General features: G+C 45.1%; 1 protein-coding gene and 1 pseudogene across 1 annotated transcript; both read right to left on the reverse strand.

Moving 5' to 3' along the window:
- Positions 1–535: 535 nt before the first annotated feature.
- On the reverse strand, positions 536–3935 carry LOC136486147 (receptor-like protein EIX2; annotated as a pseudogene).
- Positions 3936–4058: 123 nt separating this feature from the next.
- LOC136486148 (uncharacterized) lies at positions 4059–10587 on the reverse strand. Its single transcript, XM_066482950.1, has 7 exons — positions 10323–10587; positions 7031–10048; positions 6888–6940; positions 5872–6037; positions 5569–5717; positions 4832–5027; positions 4059–4738 (listed from the first exon to the last, which is right to left on the reverse strand). The coding sequence occupies exon 2, from the start codon at positions 9956–9958 to the stop codon at positions 7706–7708; it is 2253 nt and encodes a 750-aa protein (XP_066339047.1). The 5' UTR covers positions 9959–10048; positions 10323–10587; the 3' UTR covers positions 4059–4738; positions 4832–5027; positions 5569–5717; positions 5872–6037; positions 6888–6940; positions 7031–7705.
- Positions 10588–13823: the final 3236 nt, after the last annotated feature.

Consider the following 13823-nt stretch of genomic DNA (forward strand, 5'->3'; position numbering starts at 1 on the left):
AAAAAAAAAGAAACTGGCGGGACATGAGAGGAGAGCCGCTCAATCAATCAATCTCCGAACTAAAACAATGTTCTGCCAGCAAAGAAACTTCTGAATTCCAGTGCAATCCATCTTTTTTTAGAACAACCAGTGCAATCAATCTGCCTAAGCAACACCACATGGGAAGAACCGATTTTGAACTGTTGGATCTAAGTCGGAGTGGGCGGACACGGACCGGTCCATCTAGAAGAGAAGTGGGACCCATCACCATCTCCTCTATCTGGAAGAGCCGTCAGCCAAATGTAAAATCAGATCAATCAACCATGAAATTTAATGTGGATGTGGATATTACTTGTGTCTGTAAGTTGTGCTAATTCTGCACTGAACATAAGTCTGTCACTTCTTTCTCAATTCAGCAATTAACAGTTGACGACGAGCACTGAAACAATGGTCATGGAGGAGACTAGAGCCTTTATTTCTTGATGTGGATGACGAACATGGAAACATAGCACCACAACACGAATAAGCAATTAGGCAGAATCCGGACCCCAAAAGAGGGACGTTGTGCTCAACATAAGCACAAGCTCAAATTGTTATTATTTAATTTGGCCATGTCATCATCAGGTAATGATATTACAACTCTTACGCCAAAGGGTGTGGATATTACTTTCACTCCAAAAAGAAAACCAGCAATATTATGTAACAACTTCTACACACACTTTGATTCATACATGCATGCAGGCATTGGCTAAATTTAGTTGAAGCACCGACCATCGCCTTGGCTTCATGCTCATTCATGGTGATCATTTCCTGTTTTTCTTGACCATATAGCAACAAGGACATAAACTTTGTCGCACAGCTTGTCCGAGATTCGGAAGCAAGCAATTCTCCAGCTTCTCTTGAACAACAGAACACCAAACGCCATCCAGGTACCAACCACTAAGCCACACCCGAGCCCAAGATAAAAGAATTGTATCCCATGACCTTCTTCAGTTCTTCCCAGGCCACCTTGCTTTGGTGCATGACCCTCACTCGAACAATTGTTTTGAAGAGGATGTCCACAAAGACCGATGTTGCCGATGTACATAGATGGATACTCTGCATATAGGGTATCAAGCTGTGATCCTGATGGAATTCTTCCCGTAAGATTGTTGTATGATAAGTCCAAGTAGCTTAAGAATGTTAGATTTGATAGAGTGGCTGGTATTTCCCCTGAAAGCATGTTCCTCGAGAGATCTAGGGATTCCAACGATCGCATTTCCCCGATCTTGTTTGGAATAACTCCACTCAAGTGGTTCCATGACAGATTCAAAATCACTAGACCATCAAGGAGAACTATTTCTTCTGGAATTTTGCCGATTAAATTGTTAGAAGATAAATCAATGCTCATCATACTTGTGCCCACAACTCTATTAATGGAACCGTAGTTCAATTCCTGCCCCTTCAAGTCCATAGACATACTACTAGGGTCGAAAAATTGACTTTGAAAACACCCACCTGTCACGTATTTCTTTCTCATTCTTTCCAGATTTGAAAAGTAGCTCGGCAAAGGGCCTGATATCTTATTGTTGTTGAGATCCAAGTACTGAAGGCAGGCAAGATTTGTGATGTTCACCGGAATGTTTCCAGAAAACTTGTTATCACTTAACCGTAGAATTGTTAACCACGTTAATTTTCCAATCCACATTGGCAATCCGCCAGACAATCTGTTCCTAGACAAATCTACGAGGACCAAATTTGTAATGTTTTGCAAAAAAGATGGGAATTCTCCTGACAAACTATTGTTACTTAAGGCTATAAATCTCATAGATTCCATTACCCTGAGACATGATGGAAGTTCTCCCTCCAAAAAATTGTTGGATAAGTCCAACATAAATAATTGCTGACATTTACAAAAAGATTCAGGAATATGACCAGTGAGTAGGTTGGAGAACAGAGATAGCTGTTTTAGATTGGTGGATCCAAAAGCGGAGGGCAGAGGTCCCGACAAGAAGTTGTTGGACAAGTCCAATAAACTTATGTTTGGCGGCAGTGTGGGTATGTGACCAGTTAATTGGTTTGTGCTGAGATAGAGCTCTTCAAGTGACATGGAGCCCATATCGGTTGGCAAAGTTCCGTTGAGTTGATTGTTGGAGATGTTCATGAACCGAACATTTGAAAAGGCATCGAAGAACCATTGTGGAAGCTTATCAGCAATACCTGCACTCGAGATATCGAGATTGATAATGTTCACATGCCACTTAAGCCAACTAGGAAAGAGTGGGCCCATCTGGCAGGATGCAAAATATGCGTAATCTAATCTAAATGGTGGTTGCCAGTCTGAGCTGGTCTCAATCTTCAGGGCATTATAAGACAAGTCTATGTATTTCAGGCTCCTTGCACTAACAAGGTGTTCCTCCGTTATCACGCCATCCAATTTATTACTATTTAGGTCCAGATGGGTCAGATTACTGAGCATACCAATCTCATATGGAACATGTCCATTTAGGTTGTTGCAAGAGAGGTCAAGTGTCTGCAAACCGGTAAGTTGCCCTACAGATATTGGGAGGGATCCTGTGATGTTGTTCGAACCGAGATTCAGAACGACCAAGCTCGTTAATTGCCCTATCCATCTTGGTAGCATCCCAGTTAATTGGTTCCCATATAGGTCCAATTCTTGCAATTTGTTGGGTGAACAGCGAGGTAGTTTATTCCTAAACAGCTCAGCTATGTCGCCATATAAGAGAGCCAATTGAAGGTTCAGGACCTCCAAATTGCATAGATTCTTCAGATCCGTGGTCATGATGCGATACTTCTCATCATTATTATAATTATATGAAAGATCAAGGACTTGAAGGGATGTCATGTCGCCCAGAGCATCTGGAAATGGACCGTACATACTAGTGTCGTGGAGGTAAAGGTATCTGAGACTTGTTATGTTCCAGAACCAGCTGGTCACCATTGGATGGTCAAAGGAGTTCTCGGAGGCATCTAGCTCCTCGAGGTTTGTAAGATTCAAGCGTGGCAGTGACTGGTTTGCGCTTGCAAGAGAGCAGTCGGAAAGATGAAGGACCCTCAAAGATGGAAGCATGTTCATGACATGATGCCAATCCCCTACTGTGCTCAGGTCTACTCCATTGAGGTTAAGATATTGTATAGAAGAAAGGCGTGTTAACCATGAGAGATCCGTCGAGTTTGTGTCTCCCATCCAGTTGGAAAGACCTAGATACTGCAGCCTTGACAAGTTGCCAAACTGGGGAGGCAGGCCACCGTAGAACGGTATGCCAGAGAGGTTCAGATACTTGAGATTCTTTAGAGAGCCCAAGAACTCGGGAAGACGACCACTTGGCCCTGTTAGATCATTCCAGCTGAGGTCAAGGTGCTCTAGATGATCCAGAGCAAGCAAAGAAGGACTTATCTTGCCCTCCATAGGTGCTGCTTCTTCTCCGGTGTTTCGAAGCCGAAGCTCATGGACGTGACCAGTCCGGTTGCTGCACCGGACGCCTCTCCATCAGCAACAGTCCTGCTCGCCGTGGCCACCATCTCGCTGCCACGAGGTGAGGAGGCCTGCAGGGTCGCTGGTGACGGCGTGCTTGAATGCCAGCAGGGCGTCCCTCTCGTGGGGTATGCAGCTCGGAGGACTAGCTGTGTTATCACTAGCGGCTGGCTGGGGCTGCTGCTGTGCTTTCAGCGTGGAGATGAACAAGAAGCAGCAGAGCAACGACACGAGCATGGCAGCTAGCCGATGCATGGTGGCAACCATCGACAATACTAGAAGAGAATGGCAGGATATATCAGTTCTGGAGCCCGAGTGTTATTATTATAGTAGGTGGATGCAGAGGATACTGCAGAAGATGTGGTCAGAATTCACCGTGGACTGAGGTGAGGTCGTCGCTCGGTCACCTTCCGTGTAGAAGAGGTCAGGCATCTGCGTACTGGCCCACGCGAACTCCTCCTACGCAGATTAGGTGAAGAAGGCTTGACGCCCTGTGCCCAGTCTGCGCGTATGTATGCCTCAGTTCCGTCGGCCGACTGCTCCAGCGCCCGCCCGGATGCCGGCCGGGTCCCGGAGGTACACCACCACCTTCCTGATGCAAAATTCTCTGGAAGTATAGGAGGAGTCACCACCAGGCACGTGCTCCTTCACAGTCCAGATGACTCTGTGGAACCCCCTGTGGCCACCTTATGATGATTTATACAGCGCATATCAGCAAATAATATGCACGTCTAAACAATTAAGTTTATCTCTATTCCTAAATTGTAAGTCATTCTGACTTTTCTAGGTACATAACTTTTAGCACGATATACAATAATATGCCATCAGCCGTATATACAGCGCACGTCGAGATGACAAGATCCACGCACGAAGGTTGAGGAAAGTAAGTGAATTCCCGGTTACCGTGAAGTACAGTTGTGCCATCTTTGTTCAGACGGATGGATATTCCATCCAGTACAAAACTGCAGTTGGCGATTGTATTGGCCACTCGTCCAACCACAGTTCCAAATTAAGGCTGAAGAGCCGTCCTGAATATGTATAGTTCGTGATTACAGTTCAAAACAAGAAATCCGGTTCGTCATAAGAGAAAACATTAAACTCGCTTTCTTTGCCACTGTGGCGGCCACACGATTATTTTGTGAGTTAGATCTGGATGCTACAATTAGCTAGAAGCATCTTTTAGATCCATAAGACTCTGCAACTGTATGTAAAAACAGAGATTTGTGACATTACCACATACTCTGCAAGGGTTGTCATACCCAAGGACGACATCACCCAGGTTCCCTACACAGCAAGAAACACGCAAAGCTTGTCATGCATCATGCATTGTATCACGAAACAATATGCAGCATGAATTTTGAAGCAAGGAAACCGTACCTTTGGAATCAGGGACTCAATAACAGACATGAGGGTGGCTGGCTCCCCAGTTGGTGACCTGATGGAGAAATCTCCCTTCTTGTTCTTGAGTTCATAGACCCCAACCGTCTTCCTCGCCACATCAGCCCGACAGGCCAATGCAAGGGCACAACAACAAAGCAACAGGGAGCAGGGCAGCTCTAGCCATTGGGTAATACTGTTAGCACCCAACAAGATGAGCGAGTTTTACGAAAATCGGAAATTCCACTCAAAGGTTTGAATCAAATTTAGATTGAACTCCAAATGAAAAATAAATATATATAGGACTGGATCATGACAGTATTTTTTGTGTGCAGCATATTGGATTATTGAAGCTGAAGACAAGTGGGAGTACTCAACGTATTTCTTTTAGACAGATTATAAACACTACCGTCACTGAAATCAGTCTGTCAACTGTCCATCTGCTCGGAATATAAACATATCATGGCAAGAAATACTTTTTAGAAATATATGGATAATAGAGCTTTATGAAATGCTTATGATTTAGGATTTAGAGGTCACTAGCATGCGTGTACTGACCATGTTTCCTTACTTATATTCCTATACTGAACCGGACTGTTGGTTAAGTTATTTTTCTTGTTTTTTCCTTACGTTCACAATATGTGTTATATATGTGTTGTCATCTATGGTACAATACATTGCAATACAATTTCGTGAAATACCTTCGGTTTAGGATTTAAAGGTGAATTGGGAGGTACCTGTTTCTACTTCTCTCATCAGAAGGATCCGTTGCTTTGTGTAGTCAACCTGTGTTGCCCTCTTTTCTCATAGGACCTCATCTGTTAACTAGAAAACAGGTCCATCACCCTTTGATGAAAGGCAGGGCAAGATGCTCCTGACATAGCTTCTGCATATCAGACAAGATCCAGGCTAAGTTGGAATCTGATTCTATGCAAAGATACAAGGGTTATTCCTATGTAGCTATGTCTCACTCAAAAAAAGGCCAAAAAGAACCACGGACAACTAAAAACCCTGTTGCAATCTCAAAGCAGACAACCTACCTAAAGGCTAGATTTCCACAGCTGCTGAAACAGAGGACAGGGAGAACATCAGTCTCCTACCCTGGACAGCCCCACACTGTGAGGAGCAGTTTATGGGGCGCTCCATGTCCTTGTTCTGGTGGGGCCTCACAGTACAGCCCTCAGCGCCAGCGTCCAAGCTGGGCATCTGTTCTCATTAACAAAGATTAAAAACATGTTACTATCAGCTTCAAGATTTGTAAAAAATATTGCACAAACAAAGTTTGAGATTATGCATGAATGCGCAAAAAGAAGACAGAATCTTAATCTGACACCAGCACAGCATCAAAAGCTTATATGGACTAATTGCCCGTGATGGGCAAAAGGCAGGTACAGGACTACAGGCAGAGGATGAATATTAACTGAAGCACTGTAATCACTAGGGATGAATATTATGGGCGACCTGCACCGCTACCCCGCCACACGTGCTACCAGCCTGCTATCAACTGCGCGCGCGTGCTGCTGGAATGCTGCATCAGAGAGGCATGCTCACGGGATAGAGAGAGGAACAACTGAGTCAACGTGAGAGTAGACAAGATGCAAATATATTGCTATTTACGGTATTGCCCCTAATAGAGATAGAAAGCACATGGAGGCCCTTTAGGCTTCTGAGAAGGACATAAAATGAAATACAAAATTACATTAGGGATGGCAAAGAGGCATTGTAACTTTTTCAGTGGTAAATCAGGAATCATAAATTCTTTCTATGTTCGTACGATTGAGTAGTAGAGTGTTGGTTGTTAAAATTGTTTCCGAGAGAAAAAAAATATGGTAGGAAATGATAATGAATATTTTCGATCGTTTCTGACCGATTTCATCCCTAGTAATCACAGTGAGACTTTTAGGGGCTTTAACCCATCTATTACTGCCTAAACATGCAGCAGGCATTCATAGCAAAGGCAGGTTTCCCTTTTTAATCCCTCAATCTATCACACTTTTTGCACAAAAAATAGCTCTAAAAATACTATAAAAAAGTAAAGAAAGAAAGAAAGTCTAACCTGCTGGGTTCGTTTTCAGACCACATGACAATGACAATCGCTAGTTCAATTGCCTAAAAACATCCGTGAAATTTGCAGGGTGAGTAGGTATGAAATGCATAACTGAAGCAAAAACATGACAGAAATGCACTGATTTCTTGTACCTTGATGGCCTTGAGAAGGTCATATGCAGTATTCAGTGAGGATCATGTTGATGGCCTTCTGCTGCAAAATAACATAGGTTAACTTAGCTGATATTTTAAGAAACAGTTCTGAATTAAGGAAAAGAAGAGAAAAGGATAACAGGTGTACTTTGGAACCTCAACTGGACCTTTCCTTTCGAAAAAGAGCATAAGCTATCACAAAAGACCCACACACTGATGTGTTGACCGGTGGCCGCACAGAACACGGCAGGCAGGGACTTACCAACTATGGAACGAAGCCGTGCTAGTTATCATGTACAATATGTGGATGCTTTTAATATAGTAGAGCCAACAAATGGAATGGCATAATAGTTTGATTGGCCTTTTGATTTCCCAGAAAGTAAACATTAGATCCATTCAAGAACACCAGCATTAAAAACTGCTACATGAGCTTCATGTTAGTACTCCACCCACATTTAGAGTTACTAAGTATAGTATCACGACAAAATTCATGTCAGAGCACCCTAATTACACCAGAAGCAATGACTGGCCCCATTCTAACCCTTCTATGCAAAGGTAATTGTCAAAAGCTGTAGAAGGAAAACTATAAAACTTAAGTGTCAACAACTTTTGCTTGATTGCTTCAAAATGGCAGGTCAAACAAGGCAGACCATCATCAACTGTCTTAAATCAACATTAGGAAGTTCCATTTGCCTCCACTGTTTCTGTGGTCCCTTGAAGAAGTTCCTTACTAATAGCAGCTGGGTCAAGCTCATAGCTATCTTTGGGGACATTTGGAGCTTCTTCACCTGACATCCTGTAGAAAGGCACTTGATGTGAAAACCGAAACATCTCTTCTTTGGGAATCTTCATGGTACCATTCAGATCCTGATGGTGTTCAAATATTGTTCGAAACCCGGCAACTTTAGCTAAAGGAATAACAGAGATGCCATGATCTTCATCATAATTATCTAGTACCTCAACCACATCATAGGCATGGAGCACATTATCTGGAGTATCTTCATCCCAGTCAGGGGACCAATTCCGATAAATAGCCCAGATGTCACCTTTCTGTGGATAAATTTTGATTACCCCACGCGGCCCTTTCTCCCATTTCATTTGGTGTGAAAACATGTTGACTATATCACATGTTTCATATTTACCAGTCCTGAAATGCCCACATGACTTTGTGAAGCCAGAAGAAACCCAATTCAAAGGCCCAAATTCACTATTTGTCCTTGACTCAAGATAGCTTATTCTGAGCTTGAATGGTTTCAAGGAGAAAATTTTCTGAATAAACGCATAATAACGAGGCATACCATCTTCGTCATCATATGTAGCCCAAATTTGATCAATTTGAAAACATTCCTCACTGCGATCCTTGTCAAAATCATGGAAATCAGGATCAGGAACATTATAAGACAAGGGGTCATCATCTTCATTTTCAGCATCTGAGCTAGTATTAGAACCAATTTCTTTTGGATCAACATGAACATCTTTATTGGTAGTAGGATCATCTGGTGCGAGAGCTTCATTATCCCTTCCATTTTCTTTAACCACATGTTTCTTGGTCGCTTTTCCACTAGCAGCAACTTGAGATGTTTTACTTTTAATTTCTGTTAGCTTGTTTCTCAGCCCACTTTTCGCTTTTTCCAGCAGAAGACACCTAACATCCAACTGAGAGGTAGCCTTGGCTAAGCTTATGTGGATTGGAGGCCTGGGTTTCCAATTGGGTCCACCATTGACGCCTTGAAACTCATAGGCCCCAATGTTGGTTGAAAAAGATATATTCACACCGGGCACTCTAAAACAATTTGCTCCAGGACCTTGTATGAAAGATGAAGAACCAACTCCAGCATCTTTAACCATAGTCTTCAACTTCTTTCCAGATGCAACATCACCTGTTCCAGGATTAAAGACATCTGACATGCTTGCATGCCTTTTTAGAGGATTGTACTTCCGCCGAAGAGCCTCTTCCTTTCTTGCTGCTGCTTGTGCCTCCTCCCTCTCCCTCCTAACTTTTTCATACGTCTGATGAACTACATTAGCAGCTTGAGCAGCAGCAGCAGATGATGCATTGGCACTAGCTGCACCAGCAGCCCTTGAAAATGGACCCCACTGCATATTTCTGTTAGTGCTTGCATTTTGATTTACACCACTGATCTTTGAATCCTGTATCACAGTCCCAGTTGGTGGTATTGGTGCCTCTTTTGCTAGGAACGGCTCACGGCAGCTAGGGCAACGAAGATGCTGACCCAGATACACCCTAAGGTACTCATAGTTCATCTTGCATTTGTTACATGAGGTCCAAAATGTAGGAGGTTTTGCCCCAGGTGCAGGGGTAGCAGAGGAAGCTGCAAGAGTGGGTCCAGATGGTGGTGGAGGTTGAGGTGGGCGCGGGCGCATGGCAGGTGCAGCCGGTCCTGCTGTTCGCTTGTTTACTGTCGGTTTGGAGGCAGCAGCAGCGTTAGCTGCGAAATTATAGAAGCCATCAGACGCACCAGGAGGCGCACTTGCCTTACTTGATTGAGCTGTCCTCTGTTGGAATACCCTTACATTCCTCTTTTGGTCATATACCGCTCTCTTAGTTTTGTCGCTTAGCACCGTATACGCCTCTTGGACCATCTGGAAAGCACCCTCAGCACCGACTTGCTTGTTCTTGTCAGGGTGGAGCTGAAGAACCAGCTTCCTGTACCGTTTCTTGATTGTTTCGTCATCTGCTGTCGTGGCAACGCAAAGGATAGAGTACCAGTCCTTGTCCCCAGCAACCTTCACCTCCGAAGCAAGATAGATATCAAAGGTGGCAACCATCTGAGCAATGCCTTCAAGATCAGGAAAGAGTGTTTGAGCTTTGAGAGCGAATTTCTTGGCACCCTGCAGGTCCCTCGCTTCAAACTTCTTCTTTGCAATATCCTTTGCCCGTTGGGCCTCATCCCTGTTGCATTCCATTTCTTCACACCTCGAAAAGCACAAATAACCACACCTTTTGCAATTGATTCACAGAATTTCGGTCCTTGGAGTGCAAGAAGTTTCAGAACCCTGCCCAAAAGGAAACAAATATTACCTAAATTGCGAAGCTTACAAGTTACAACCAGAAGGGGCGGACCCAGTAAAGGACCCAATAATTTTTGCAAAGCAATTGAAGTTAGTAGGCATAATACATGCATATACACACACACCTGTAGTTAGATTCAGATCCGATTACGAATGGTATGTTAGGGTTTGGGCGCACGGTTTTACCTATGAATTACGTTAAGGTTTGGGCGCACGGCTTCGCACAGCAGTAAGGGAGAGGACCAAGGGGAGGGAATACCTAGTGTCCTGGTGGTGCTCGTCGCCGGCCAAAGTGGCGAGTGGCGAAGTAGAACAGCAGCGACGGTCGCAGGGACACCGGGGCTGCAGAGGGCGGACGCCGTGCCAGAGATGGTCGCGAGGACGCTGGGCCTCAGGTGGTGCTCGACCGAGCGCAGTCTCCTCTCCGGGGTTGCCGCGCGGCGAGCGGATGGAGGAGATCGGCGCGGGGGAGAGGAGTCCAGGCGGCGGGGCAAGGGTCGAGCAAGGTTAGAAAAAAAGGGAAAAACGAACATGAGAGAGGGAGAAGAGAGTGAGGTGAACGGGAAGGGGAATGGGCCAGAGAGGTGAACCGGCGAAACCCCAACAGCGAGCCATGCGCTCGGCTCGTGGGCCTCGGGCCCTCGGGCTATGCCTAATTCCTTTTTTAATAGGTTTATTTATTATTATCCCCTCACTCCCCTATCTTATCTAAATACACGTGGTGAAATACCTATGCTTGAAACTTGTTTTTTCTTTCATCTAAGCCTCCATGCTTGCCCACTGCAGGAGAGAATTCAGGCATCGAAAACTTTGGCATCGAGGAAAGTAGATGCATCGATGCTGGCTTTGAAAGGGAATATATGGTCCCACCTGTAAGTGACATGACGAGCTGACAAGAGTTACGAGGGGAGAGAAATAAAATGATGTTTGTCTTGCTATTGTGAGGCATTGGCACACTCCATACTGTAGCTTAAATGAGAGTGAAGCATCGGTTATGACATGATATTTGGGAGCATTCCCACACCGTGGCTAGTCTCGGTCGTCGAATCTCCCCAGGGATGGAAAAGGGCCAGATGGATTTACTCTTTGCGACATTTATATCCAAGCCCTTCTAGAAACATCAAATCTCGTCTATAGAATTGGATTCCTTCCTTTTTTTCTCTCCCCCTCCTCTCGTGCTGCGCATGCACCTAAGCCGTAAGGGATGGCAATCCTACACGTGGGGATGGGTTCCCGCGGACCCTTATGGATAAGTAAACGTGTGGGTATAAAGAGGTATATTTAGATCCAAGTGCTAAACTTTAGCTATACATCCAAATAGGAGTGCCAATGAGTGGTACTAAACTTTAGCCGAGACTCAAATACATTAATTGAGGGATTGGTGCTAATAAGTGCTAAACTTTAGCACTAGCACTTTAGACGGTCCAAATAGGGCCAAGATATTGTCCGCGGGCAAGATCGGGTCGGGCATTGACTGGACGCGCTGCTCCCCGCGGCTTCTCAGCGTCAGGTCACTTCCAGTAAGGGTCCAGAGAGGGATTTTGTTGACCGGACGCATCCGATCATGTGTGACCGGACGCGCCTCAGCGTCCATTCCTCTCTGGCCCGCGAGTTAGCCCAACGTCAGCATTGACCGGACACACCTCTGTCGCGTCAGGTCACAAACATTGTTCAGCGTCCGGTACAACACTCTAAGCACCGTTGCCTCAGCACCAACTGACCGGACGCCCGGCCCGAGTCCGGTCGAGGGAAAACAGCCCCTCGACTTCACCAACTTCTCCACCCTTGCTCTAATGTGCTAAACACCAAGTGTTTCTGAAAGGATCTAGGATGTCGCCTAGAGGGGGGTGAATAGGCGTTTCTGAAAAATCAACACCTTTAAAAGCGGAAACGATTAGTAATAGGAGTTTCCAAAATGGAAACTCCAAATCAAAGTAATACAACCCCTCACAAGTTAGCCACAAAGTATATAAAAGATACTAGATAAACCTAGGGAGCCAAACAACGGCAACCAAAGAGTTGAATCAAAATGCACTAGTCAGTTAATGTCGGAAGTCCCGACAGTTAGGGTCAGAACTTCCGACGTGTCAGAAGTCCCGACGTTTGGGTCAGAACTTCCAACGTGTCAGAAGTCCTGACAGTTTGGGTCAGAACTTCCAACGCAAACTGTCAGCACTTCCGACCCCTACGGGAAATGAACTACAAGTGCTAAAATGAACTTTGTGATGTCGATAACTTACAAACCCACTTCCTAGTGGTAAGGTAAGGTGTTGGGTCACTCTCTTGACGTTGATAAGCCACCACTCCGTAGATCGAGGACCAAACCCTAAGAAATAGCTAGAGAGAGGAAGATAACCAAATACATGTAAATTCGAGCAAATCACAACAACAACAAGCACGCGGGAGACAAGAATTTATCCCGAGGTTCGGCAGCCCCACAAAGGAGCTCCTACGTCCTCGTTGTTGAGGTGACCACTTAGGTCAGAGTCTCTTCCACCTCCTTGCCTCACTCAAGGATACCACAAAGGTCACTTGAGTTTCTTCACTAGAAATCAAGGGTAATACAAACTTCCCAAGGCTCTTCCACAAGATGGAAGCTCTTGGGCAACGCCTAGCCGGCTAGGGGAAAATCCCCAAGAGTAACAAATGCAAATCAAACCGGCTTGACGAAGAAATCAAGTGCTCAAGCTTGCTCAAAGTGTTTTTCTCACTCAATCCACTCCCTAATCACTCAAACCCTTTAGGAATTGAAGTTGGGAGCAAAGGAGTTAAGAGAGGGGAGCCTAGAATGCTTGGGGGCTGTTTTGGCCGAGTGTTCGTTGCAATGAAATGAGTGGGCAACGGTTAGAATAGAGGAGACGGGTATATACTCCAAGGCAAAATCTAACCGTTCAGATCTACGTCGGGAGTTCCGACGCAGATCTCGGGACTTCCGATGTATGAAGAAAATAGTGTTCATGCTAGGTCAAAGTCCACTCGAGACAGCCAACGTCGGGACTTCCGACGAACGTCGGGACTTCCGACGGTCGGAACTTCCGACGAACGTCGGGACTTCCGACGAGCATAGTCAGCAGGTCAGTAGAACCATCGATGCCGGGACTCCCGGCTTGGGTCGGGACTTCTGACTGTCGGGAGTTTCGACTCACGTCGGGACTTCCGACGTCCACAGTCATCGCACAGGCAGTGACTGGGAGTCAGCACTTCCGGCAAGAGTCATGACTTCCGACTGTCGGGAGTTCCGGCTTACGTCGGGACTTCTGACACCGACAGTCACAGAAAATTATTCTTTGTGCTCGTGAAGTGCTAGAGTGTCTCTCTTTTGATTTAATTATTATGCTTGAGCACTCTATCTTCCTCAGACCACCTAAACTTGCATCCCTCTTAATAGTACAGCATACCTATTAACTCAAGATCAAAAGAAAAACGAAATTAAACCTTTTGAGTTGATCTTCTTTAAATTGATGCCGTGTCTTTCAATCTTCATCAAGTGAGGGTGCCAACATGTCAATATTGATCTTGTCACTTGAGCATAGCCATCTTGAGCACGTGACTTGATTCCATTCATCAAATATGAATAACTCCAAATGCATCAAGTCACTTCCATCAAACACTCCAATAGTGATTTGATCCTCCACAAAAACGTGGCCATCATAGCTTGATTAGTACCTCAACTAAATGCAAGTACTTCCTTCTTCACCCTAGCTAGGTTCTTCGGCCACCAAGCCGTCGCTTGCCCTTCACCCTTGCTTAGTACCTTGAA

Source organism: Miscanthus floridulus, chromosome 10 (assembly GCF_019320115.1).
Source record: "Miscanthus floridulus cultivar M001 chromosome 10, ASM1932011v1, whole genome shotgun sequence".
In the NCBI taxonomy this organism is placed as follows: Eukaryota; Viridiplantae; Streptophyta; class Magnoliopsida; order Poales; family Poaceae; genus Miscanthus; species Miscanthus floridulus.